This window comes from Cyphomyrmex costatus, unplaced genomic scaffold (genome assembly GCF_001594065.2).
Source record: "Cyphomyrmex costatus isolate MS0001 unplaced genomic scaffold, Ccosl1.0 scaffold55, whole genome shotgun sequence".
NCBI classification, from domain to species: Eukaryota; Metazoa; Arthropoda; class Insecta; order Hymenoptera; family Formicidae; genus Cyphomyrmex; species Cyphomyrmex costatus.
This window is the reverse complement of record NW_017279708.1, coordinates 1,038,050-1,049,735: the sequence shown is the minus strand read 5'-3', so window position 1 is coordinate 1,049,735 and position 11,686 is coordinate 1,038,050. Positions and strand designations below refer to the sequence as shown.

General features: G+C 34.2%; 3 protein-coding genes across 8 annotated transcripts; 2 read left to right on the top strand and 1 right to left on the bottom strand.

The window, feature by feature from the left end:
* The first annotated feature begins 1,095 nt into the window (after window positions 1–1,095).
* LOC108779043 (RNA-binding protein 40) lies at window positions 1,096–3,264 on the top strand. 2 transcript variants are annotated; one of them, XM_018546379.1, is made up of 6 exons: window positions 1,096–1,225; window positions 1,310–1,403; window positions 1,557–2,036; window positions 2,119–2,221; window positions 2,408–3,023; window positions 3,105–3,264. In XM_018546379.1, exons 2-6 carry the CDS (start codon window positions 1,395–1,397, stop codon window positions 3,262–3,264), a joined length of 1,368 nt encoding a protein of 455 aa, XP_018401881.1. In that variant the 5' UTR covers window positions 1,096–1,225; window positions 1,310–1,394. The 2 variants fall into 2 exon arrangements, with proteins under 2 accessions (XP_018401881.1, XP_018401880.1); XM_018546378.1 differs by lacking the exon at window positions 1,096–1,225 and having other exon boundaries at window positions 1,270–1,403.
* A 168-nt stretch (window positions 3,265–3,432) lies between these two features.
* Ak1 (Adenylate kinase 1) lies at window positions 3,433–6,659 on the bottom strand. Of its 5 annotated transcripts, none has more exons than XM_018546428.1 (5): window positions 6,442–6,659; window positions 4,348–4,574; window positions 3,956–4,081; window positions 3,704–3,889; window positions 3,433–3,622 (listed from the first exon to the last, which is right to left on the bottom strand). In XM_018546428.1, exons 2-5 carry the CDS (start codon window positions 4,531–4,533, stop codon window positions 3,551–3,553), a joined length of 570 nt encoding a protein of 189 aa, XP_018401930.1. In that variant the 5' UTR covers window positions 4,534–4,574; window positions 6,442–6,659; the 3' UTR covers window positions 3,433–3,550. The 5 variants fall into 5 exon arrangements, with proteins under 5 accessions (XP_018401930.1, XP_018401933.1, XP_018401929.1 ...); XM_018546431.1 differs by having other exon boundaries at window positions 4,348–4,569; XM_018546427.1 differs by lacking the exon at window positions 6,442–6,659 and adding an exon at window positions 5,874–6,149.
* A 722-nt stretch (window positions 6,660–7,381) lies between these two features.
* CCT7 (chaperonin containing TCP1 subunit 7) lies at window positions 7,382–11,046 on the top strand. The gene is made up of 6 exons (XM_018546408.1): window positions 7,382–7,500; window positions 8,438–8,698; window positions 8,982–9,311; window positions 9,399–9,871; window positions 9,957–10,226; window positions 10,541–11,046. The coding sequence occupies exons 1-6, from the start codon at window positions 7,498–7,500 to the stop codon at window positions 10,827–10,829; spliced, it is 1,626 nt and encodes a 541-aa protein (XP_018401910.1). The 5' UTR covers window positions 7,382–7,497; the 3' UTR covers window positions 10,830–11,046.
* Window positions 11,047–11,686: the final 640 nt, after the last annotated feature.

Sequence of the window (11,686 nt, the reverse complement as noted above, 5' to 3'; positions counted from 1 at the left end):
ATAAATCGCATTAATATATTGAGATAAAAAGAATAGCAAGAATAATTTTAAGAAAACGATTAATTTTAAGTATAAGAAAATGATACTTATTCCAAGATTGCTCCACCAATGCCTGACGATGTCTCTTCCATCGACTTCCTCATCTTTTCAAAATTAGCTTGTCATTTTCTCTCACATAGGACACTCGTGAAAAACACTCATGGATAATATTATCTGAAATATACAATATATAAAATTGTAACAATTATATTGAAGCAAAAGAAGAATTTTATATTAACAAGTATTTTTTACTTTTACTTTAGACAGAAAATATTTAAAAATATATTTTATAAATATATATATTTTAAATATTTTATAAATATTCTGTGCTGTGTCTGCAGAGATGTTGTATGTATGTTCAGTATTCTCTGTCCACAATATGTGAATATAATACAAAGTACAAACATTACGGACTCATTATATCGTTTCCATTTTTCAATGAACTCTGCTAATTTTATCGAGTGTTGCAAAATGGATGTATGTAATACTGGCGGTAGTATATGATGGTATACGAACGATTTCGACGAAAAAGGCCGAGTTGGCTTCCCTTTTAATTCTTCTTTATTTTCTTTTATCCTGTAGATATCCTGTGGTGGATTTCAAATTCAAAAGAGATTGAGATAGTCTCTCTTTCGGATTTCTTTCTGCTCCGAACGCTTGTTCGGCATGCGCGAACTTTGCGCTTGTGTCGCGAGTGACGAATGAATTGATATTCAACCAATAGGTAACGTCATGGAGTAATACTCCGTGGGTAACGTATAAACTGAACAAAAAAGCTAACCTGCTCAATTGTCCATGTTAGCCAATGCAATACAAATATTTTCAATTTTTGGCATTGATTAAAAACGCTATGCACTAATTACTATGAATGAATATAATAGGAATCAATCAAAATCAATTTGAAAAAAGATCACGTGATCAAAATTGACGTTTGATCACGTTTGATTTTGTTAATTTTGATCACGTGATCCTTTTGTTATCTACCTACGGTCCATTTGATGCGACAAATGCTTTGAAGCATTATTTGATTGTTCAATTAATAGAATTCTTTCTTCCTATTGGTCAATCAAAAGTTTCGAAGCATTTGTAGCGCCTGTGGACCGCACCAAACGGCCGATTGGAGCGTTCGTGAAATTGTACATACTTGTACCTAACCTAACAGGCAAATAGTGTCAGGTGTTCACAGGTGTTAATCGTATTAACAATACTGTCAGTTCCGAATGTGACAATTGGCGTTGATGTTGTGTTTCACAATTATTTACATTTCTAGAATTGTTGATGATTTGAGTTTGACAACTCGAGTGAAGATTGGTGAAGATTACTCTTGTTTTTATTAAAACAAAACATCATAAAAAATGATTCCAGTAATTATAATATTTTATAGAAAGAAAGGGAGACATTATTAAATTGATTAAAATATCAAACCTCAATTTTTATTGAGTAGAATTACGTTTCTAATGGATTATATAAATCTAACTCTATATCATGAATATATATTCCAACGTACTTCTTTTTAGGTATGTGATACTCTGAGGATCCTTCATTTGCCTCCAGAACTTTCTGATGACCGGCGCAATGCATTATTACAAAATTATGGTGCGACCAAGACCAAAACGATACGACCGTCTAGCAAGTACACTGTTACCTTTGCCAAATTCGTATCCCAACAATTAGCAACAGAAGCACTGGTGCGTCTGCATCAGTTAAATGTCAGAGGACAACACCTATCGGTTGAATATGCTAAAAAATCTATACCCACTGAACTTTCGGAACAAGGCATTGAACATAAAATATCAGTAAACAATGATATGAAAACAGAAACTGTCAGTAAGTCTGATGTTCAAGCATTCCTGCGAAAATTAAACAATTGGACAATGAATTACGAATTCAGTCAACCGCCTCCACCAAATATAAGATACAAATATATGACACCGACAAAAAGTACAGTGGCAAGAATAGCTATACAATTGTTGAATCAACCAGCTTTTTATACACAGGTAAACTATCAGGTCTTTGTTACAAGATTTTACTTTTATACAACTTTAATTAATATTATTGTAGCTGTATGTATATTCGTAGGTGTTGCACTTGATGAACAAGATGAACCTACCTCCTCCCTTTGAAGAATTAGAAATAGAATTTCCTATGCTTAGGGAAGTGTACGATATGGAGAAATACAAAGGTATTTTATAACAGAGGATACAGTCAACTTGATGTTGCAAATACTTTACATGAAAGCATTTCTTAATTACTCAATTAGTAAAATTCTTCTGATCAATCAAATGCTAAAAAATATTTGTAGCGAGACTTTGATCACATTCAGAATTGTGAATAGTGATAAAAGATCAAATAAATTCTTCCTGTTTAGATGTATTCCTTGAGCGAGTAAATGAAGAAGAATCAGAGGAAAAGGAGTCAGAGTTAGAATCGGATGGAGAAGACAATATGCGACCTCTAGAAGTTATCCCTGTTAAAAGGAAAAGACCGCAGTCTACAAGACGTATAAAAATTCCAAAATTTGTGAACCCTGCTAAACACATAGCGATACCTTCGTCAACGCAAAAAGTGCTCAAGCCAGAAGATATGTTCGAGTCTGTTCAACGCGGAGAAACTAAAAATCTGAAGATCGAATTAAAAACTCTGGACAAATCATTAGAGACAACATCTGCTAATCAAGATAGTACTGTGGCCATAGATGGCGGATTCGGATTAATATTTCCAGCTAATAAAACTATTGAGGACGAAAAAGATACTGAAGAGAATGTAGAAATGACAAAAAATAAGTTTATAACTTCAGAGGAATTGGCGACTAATAAGATCTCTGCTAACGATCAGAGATTACTTCCTGTGTTCAAAAATTATCATCCGGGCAAACCTTCCAATCGCCTCTACATCAAAAATCTTGCAAAACAAGTTGAAATGAAGGATCTACATTATATCTATCAAAGATATGCTATTGCAGGATTAAAAGATGCTGAAAATGAGTGAGTATTTTACTACTATTGTTGCTATTTATGGTTTATATGCTATTTTATAATATATCTTGATTAATATTTGTATTCTAGTTACGATGTACGACTTATGCAAGAGGGTAGAATGAAAGGACAAGCATTTATCACTTTACAAAATGCTGTACAGGCAAAAATGGCTCTCGAAGAAACAAATGGATATATATTAAAAGATAAACCTATGGTTGTACAATTTGCCAAAACTAATAAAAGTTAATACATATGTTTAATTTAGTCTTAACGTATTTCATAATATAATTAAAACATTAATTTAAACTTTCTACTTCGAAAACAAATTGTTTTGCAATAAACAATGCAAATGTCTTTGCATCAGACTTAAAGCAGTTTTACGTAATTTTATTTAACAATTAACAATATCTAATTTGTACGTGTATATTTCATTTGAGTAAGCGTTTAACGTCGTCTAAAATGTAAATTTTAGTAACGATTTATTTCTAAAGAACAAATTTTACGTTTCTTTAAAAGTCTCTAATGCAATTTATCTAAGCTAATAAAGCATCTAGCGCTCTCGTTACTTCTGTAAATATTTCATTCACTGTTCCTTCCGCATTAATCTGAAAGAAAATATTTTATTTATAGTTTGTAGATAATACAACGGAATAAATGAAAAAAATATGTTGTATATCTAAACTCACTACGACAACTTTGTCTTTGTAATGTTCGACAATCTCGCTGTTTTTTGCATTAAATATTTCGATTCTTTTGTTGATTGTCTCCTCATTATCATCTGCTCTTTGAGACACAGCAGCGCGTCCAAGGAGCCTCTTCTTCAAAGTATCATTTGCTACATCGAAGAAAAGTATCAAGTCGACGGGGCAAACCTGCGCAGCAACATATTGATAATTTAAAGCGAAAATTACTTGTAAAGAGAGAAGAGGTAGCCTTACATTTTCCTCGAAGAGAATTCCCTGATCCTTCTCACGAGGGTAGCCATCGATCAGAAATCCAGTCTTCGTGATTCCTTCCTCGCGAGCTTTATCCATGTGTTCCTTTATGAGCTTCAGTACAATGTCCTAGCGAAACCACATGATCTTCACACTGAGAAAAACCGGGTTTATCGCGTAAGACGCGCGATATATATTTCTCTATTCTTTTTTTGTTTATTTTTTCGGCGCACAAGCAATTTCGATTTTTGGTCTTATATTTTTACCAAACTTTTAACAATGTTATATATTTTTTTTATTAAAAAGATTTATTTATATATTTATTTAAAAATTAATGTAAATACAAGTTAATTAATTCATGAGTGTGGTGAAACGAATTAATGGAAATTACATACTGTTGGCACAAACAGTCCTTTGGACATCAGATCCTGAAGCGATGCTCCTCTTTCGCTGCCACTAGCAACTTCCGCTCTCAGCAAATCGCCACTGCTCAGATGAAGTAATCCATATTTTTCGATCATACGGTCACATTGCGTTCCTTTGCCGCATCCTGGCCCACCAATTACCCAAATTGTTTTCATCTTCCCTGCGTAACTTTTTTCTCTTCAGAGCGAATGCTAGACTAGAAACAGCAGCTGTTTAAAGTTCCTTGAAAATCCAAGGGAGAAAGACTAGAAGATATTTTCAATTTAAAACATTGTAAATTCTCACTCAAGCGTATTAATTTCGAATGCTTTTTTTATAATGTAAGTTTACTGACTTTTCAACAAATTTAAAGGACTTTCACATATATGTATGATATAAATGATTAATAAATCTATTTTTTTATATTCATCATTACACAGGATGTGTTTAAAAAAAAATTATTCAGTACTCAAATGGTTTTATTGAACATTCTGTATGTATACTTTTCTTTCTTATATTTGTATGTATTTGTATTGTATTGTTTAATTGTATTTGTTCGCAACTATATTCATATTTACATAATTTTTTTAATTTCTTATTGTGTGCATTAAAAATTCAAAAGATTCTTTGATACTCTAAACAATGATCGCGTTCAACAGACTCAACTGTAACGAAGTGAGCGCTTAATTGTTACTATTATTGGATGATCTAGAAAAATACATCAATATAGCAGCGAGCAGTCACGTTGAGTCCGTTCCGCAACGTTGAGTTTACTGAATGCGATCAATTTAAGCCCTAATAAAGGAGGATAGATAAAATTACTTCGGATTTTGGCCTAAACAAATGTTTCTTGTATAGGTTTTCTTGTATTCTTTGATATGTTAAATTATTTGCAAACGTTAATTTTAAACTAAACTGCAGATAGGAAAATATTGAAAATTGCAATTATAAAGATTTCGACAAAATTGTGGTCTTTTTTAATTAATTTCAATGTGATTTTCAACATGTTCCCATCAGATCAATTTGAAATAGACTTTTGCAAATGATTTAGCACATCAAAGAATACAAGAAAAAGTGCACAAGAAAGGTCCCATTGTTTAGACCAAAATGCGGTAATTTTACCCATTCCTCCTTTCAAACGCGTATCGATTTCTCGCACGGTTGTCTTCCACAAGACGCGCCTGCGCCCTAAGGAGAGCTCATTGACATTTCCGGTTGCTCATCACCTTGAACTCTCTCCAAATGTCTCACACGGAGCCAAGTATAAAAGCGAGATATAAGAAAATCGACGGTTCTCTCGATTTATTCGCTGTTGCCAAATAAAACGGAGATATTAAATTACGACTTTGTGTGACAGCTATTCTTATAAGCCCTCTTTTTCTAATTTAAACGGAAAGAGGTTGGAGAACAGGTTAAACTACAAAAACAGATTTCAAACACTTGCAAGGACTATCCTGACACAAACGACGATAGTTTTAGCAATATATCGGCTGATTTCGAGCACAATTCAACTCACTCCTCGTCTCCGTTTGATTCTGGTTAGAGGAAGAGAAAATTAACTGGCGATGGTCCTCGAAGCGCTTCTCGGTAAACCCGTTCCGCGTATCGATTGTCGGGGATGTAGAGTTCAACGCAGAAACGTATATGAGCGCGATAGAAGAACGCGGGAATGACTAAAGAGTGTTCCGGCCCGATCAAATATCGTTTCCCGGGATTATGTGATAATAGAGCTGTGTATTACACAATATCATAGAAGATCTATATAAATATAGCGACGGGACGCTTAAAAATAAATCTGTGGCGAACATATGGGGATGATGATCGTATATCTGTGTTGCGGAAAGTGTAACTAGTACTCCGGATCGCGTGTTTTACGTAACTGAAATATGAGAATTGAACGAGCCTTCGTGTTACATGCGATTCCTAAAATAATGCAAATGAAAATTACTGTTAATTCATGTTAATTAGTGCGATTCGCGTAAGATAAATATATGTATATATAAGTTAACTCATTTACTTCTACTTTTCATGCAAGAGATTGTGAAATAAGAGTTACGAAAGAAATCGTTCGTTTATATAGATACCTTATTATAATGTGTCCCGGGTGCAACTATTTAGTTATGGTTGTTCCATATCGATGCAAATAATACAATCTTTACGACTCACAATTTCTCGCGTAGCGAGAATTGAACGCTAGATAGGATCGTCCTTGAAAGGATAATTGTCGGTTGAGTATTTATCTCAGGGATACGGCGCTTCCTGAAGATATAAGTCACTTCCTGAAAACATCGCGATGCAAATTGCGAACGACGTTATCAGGGCGAGGTTTGTTCGAAAATATTTGACACTGACAATAATTAGGGTTGCGTTCCGATTTTGTTCCTTGTTTATGATCATTTTGCGAACAACAAAGACAAATATATTGATACCTCATATACGCATCATATACGAAATATATTGGGTCTGTTTCTCGACTTCTCTTCGCACATTTTTACCATCTCATCAAAATAGATTACGTGATCAAAATTGACCAAATATTCGTCAATTTTGATCATGTGACCCTTTTCACCACTCCTTTTTGACTCACACTAGCTATCGGTTGCAATCGGTTGGAGCAAATTGTATTTGAGTCGGACTGTGTATCTTGAAATCAAATGAAAATTATAAAGGTAAACGACCAATAAAAGTGTTGACCATTTAAATTGTGAATATTCTAGTAAATTCGTTCACTTTTGTAATTTTTCACCTCATTTCGTGATACACAATTGATTCCTCTAGTATATATATATTTTGTATATCTCGAAATAAGGTGAAAATTGCACAAATGTGCAAATTTAGTAGAATATTTATTGGTTAATATCTAATAAATTTGAAATTTATAATTTTGATTTTGCTTAAGATACACGATCGACATCCTGATTGGCTACCTGCGATGAAAATTGGACAAGACTGGAGGAGCACCATCGCAATTTTTTATACGATGCTTTAACCTCTCGAGAACGCATGTTTTCTGCTTGTCACCACTCCACAGGCCACACCACTCGCGTTCATCTTGTCGGCAATCGCGAAGTATTAAAAAGTTAATTCACTGATAGCGCGTGTGATAAAGACTTTTGGTTGAAAAAAAGGAAGATTCCAAGATGGTAAGCTTTAATGCGAGAAACACGAAAGTGTCATCAACCGCATCTATGAACGTTTATCCATGTCGATCTCGTCTCCACAAAAACCGACCCTCGAGATGACGCCTCGTGCATTATCTCATACTACGCTTTTATATTTGATATTTGCTTTTCGTTTTTGTCATCACTATGTTTTTATTAAACGTCATATTCTCTCATGGAGAGAGATACCTTGCCAAATCAGAGAGATATCTCGTAGCTTTCGCGATTCTTCGTAATTAGTCGATCCTCAGCTCTTGTCTGTTTTTATAACCTTATAAGGAAACTTATTTCGCGCTGTACCCTCCACAGAAGAATTTGGACAAAAAATTAAAATTCGGCATATAAAACGTCTTAAAGACACTTTTCGAGAATTTTCTAAAAGATATGAAGGTTTTGAACTTGATGTTATTTGAATCTATTCTTGTGACTCTGGCAGTCATATTTATTTCTGTCAATATAGATTAATTTTAATTTTTAATTAATTTAATTTTATTTCTTATCCTTTCTTAATTCTTAAAACTAGAAAGAGATAAAAAGTAAATTAAACCAAGATTAAGGTATGCAGATCTTGAAACGATGGATTCTGATCTTCATTTTTCTTGTCATTCAATAATCTTAAGTTTAGTCATGTTGCTTGAAATCTCCAAAAATTTTTGCTCTTAAAATGAGATGGACATATATTTAGGCGTTGATAAGAAAAAAGTAAAGATGCAAGCAATGCAAATAGACCCCCTCTCTCTCCCTCCCCTCCCTTCTCCTCCTCTCTCTCGTTCTCTCTTGCTCGAATTGCTTTATAATTTATCTAGCAAAAAAATATTGATATCAGAAACGGGAAAATATGCAAGGGTATCTATTTACTTAAGTTAAAATGATTTAAATATATTTATCATTAATTTTTTCTGTTATTGATAAAATGCAGCAACCTCAAATAATTCTACTGAAGGAAGGCACAGATGCGTCTCAGGGAAAACAACAAATTATATCCAATATAAATGCATGCCAGATAGTTGTGGATGCCGTTAGGACCACCCTAGGTCCTCGCGGTATGGACAAGCTCATAGTCGATCAAAATGGAAAGAGCACTATATCCAATGATGGCGCTACTATTTTAAAATTATTAGATATTGTTCATCCTGCTGCTAAGACTCTTGTGGATATTGCAAAATCTCAAGACGCTGAGGTAACAACTATTTTGTTATTCTCATTAATATCTTGTTCTCTGGAAACAATATATTTAGGCCGGCATGTTTTTAATAACACGTCGACTTGGAATAACGCAACAAAGATAACGTTATGCTGGCAAGAATTCAGAGGATATTAAATCTAGAACGTATATAGACTGGCAATTTCCAAAAGATTTGTGATTGTCTCATAAACGTTCAAACAAAATAATTCAATATGAAGATAAAATAGCATGAGCAAAGAAAAAGAAATTATTGATTGAATATTCTGTTATTTAACAGGTTGGAGATGGTACGACTAGCGTGGTTTTGTTAGCGGGGGAGTTCTTGAAACAAATGAAACCATTTATAGAAGAAGGTGTACATTCACGTATAATAATCAAGGCTCTCCATCGTGCACTTCAAATAGCTAAAGATAAAATTAATGAGCTAAGTGTCAAATTAGACAAACGTGATACAAGCAAACAGATTGAGCTTTTGGAGGAATGTGCAGCCACAGCTATGAATTCCAAGTTGATACATCAACAAAAGAATCATTTCAGCCAATTGGTTGTAAAGGCAGTCATGAAGCTAGACGAATTACTTCCTCTTAATATGATCGGAATTAAAAAGGTGACATATATATATGTATATGATTTTATGTTTTACAAATGATTTTAATATGCTGACACAATTAATTTTTGAGTGTAACATGTTTAGGTTTCTGGAGGCGCACTGGAGGATTCAGAGCTGATCGAAGGGGTGGCCTTCAAGAAGACCTTCTCATACGCCGGATTCGAAATGCAGCCGAAAAAATATGAAAAGTGCAAGATTGCATTACTGAACATTGAGCTGGAATTAAAGGCTGAACGGGATAATGCAGAAGTGCGTGTGGACAATGTATCAGAGTATCAGAAAATTGTTGACGCGGAGTGGCAGATTCTTTATGATAAGCTTGATCAGATTCACAAGAGCGGTGCGAAAGTAGTGTTGTCCTCGTTGCCGATCGGCGATGTCGCAACACAGTATTTCGCGGACAGAGACATGTTCTGCGCCGGTAGGGTACCTGACGAGGATCTCAAGAGAACGATGAAGGCATGCGGTGGTGCAATCTTAACAACGGTGCACGATATCAAGGACTCTGATCTCGGAAGTTGCCAAACTTTCGAGGAAAAGCAAATTGGTGGTGAAAGGTAATTTAATGATATTATTAATCATTCAACAATATATATCGATTGTAAGTCAATCCGATATGACGTTTTATAATTGTATCTTTAGATTCAATTTCTTCTATGAATGTTCACGAGCGAAGACATGCACATTTATTCTGCGTGGAGGCGCGGAACAATTTCTAGAAGAGACAGAGAGATCTCTTCATGACGCAATTATGGTAGTCAGACGCTTGGTAAAGAACGATGCGGTGGTTGCTGGCGGTGGTGCTATCGAAATGGAACTCTCCAAGACTCTACGCGATTACTCGCGTACCATTGCTGGAAAAGAGCAGCTCTTGATAGGAGCGATAGCGAGAGCTCTCGAAGTTATTCCGAGGTACGTTTGTTTTAAGATAACATACGCGTTACCTTTAAGAGAGAGATTTAATTTTTTAGAGTGAGATTCACTTTGAAAAGAGCAAATATACATTGCATTTTTGTTCTATAATTTTAAATCGTCCACCATTTATTTACTCTGTCACCTTCGGTATTTTGGTTCTTTCTAAATAAAATTTGTGTATAATACAACAAATAGAGAAGCAGAAATCGAAAAATCTTTCACCTGATAGACGACAACTCGTTTAATGTCTCAAATATATTGTACATAAACGTTTATGAGATGTAGTAATTAATGATAAGTATCGATTTCAGGCAATTATGCGATAACGCCGGATTTGACGCAACGAATATCCTGAATAAATTGCGCCAAAAGCATCATAAAGGTTTGCAGTGGTACGGCGTTGATATAAAATCCGAGGATATCACAGATAACATGCAATACTGCGTCTGGGAGCCGGCAATAGTGAAGATCAATGCATTAACTGCTGCTACGGAAGCCGCCTGTCTCATCCTTTCTGTTGACGAGACTATCAGGAATCCTAAGAGCAGCCAAGATGGTCCGCAACCTCCAATGGGACGTGGCATAGGCAGACCGATGTAATCTGTCTATTTGTTTGATTTCATCAAAACTGCAGATTCTTATATCACAGTCTGGGCACGAGTGATTTTGTCAAAATTCGATAAGAATGGAAAGTACTCTCTAAAAGTGATATTTACTCTAAAAGTTTTAGAGTAAATATCACTTTTAAAGGTTGAAAATGGGATCTTTCTTTTTCTCAAGACTGGCTCAATTTTCACTCTTTAGAGTGAGATTTTACTCCAACGAATTTAGAGAGTAGATATTTCTTTCTAAATAGACAGATACATATATCTTACTTTAACTTATAATATTTCACTCTATACTTTAATTAAGATTATAGAATGAGATAATATATATACAGGGAGAAATTATATATACATATATATATATATATATCATGCGATTTTGATAAAATCGTTTGTGACTAAACTTTGATATAGGGTCTCTAATTAAGACTAACTAAGAAAACTATAATGTGACACAAGAGCATAGTTTATAAACGCGAACATTATGTCGCGTCTTTACAGCCTTATTATCTCTCGTCATCTTTTGTACATGATAATATTTATAACGAATCATCACAATGAGTTAACAGATCTCATTTCCTGTTTAAAATAAAAACTTATCGTTCCTTAGATATACAAAACAGATGTATCCACGAAAGTTACATAAATATTAAGTGCCCTTAATTTTTTCCATATTTATGTCTCCTTTCCGAATCCGCTGAGATCCTTAAATTTTTTATCCCATTTTTTTTCCAATTTTCGCATGAGTTATCGAAATTTAGTGCGAATTTTGTAAAGTAGACAATTCGATTTTTAAAAAGTTTCCTATTCGAATTTTTGCGTGAACCCAGTGCTATTAAAAAAAAAAAAAAA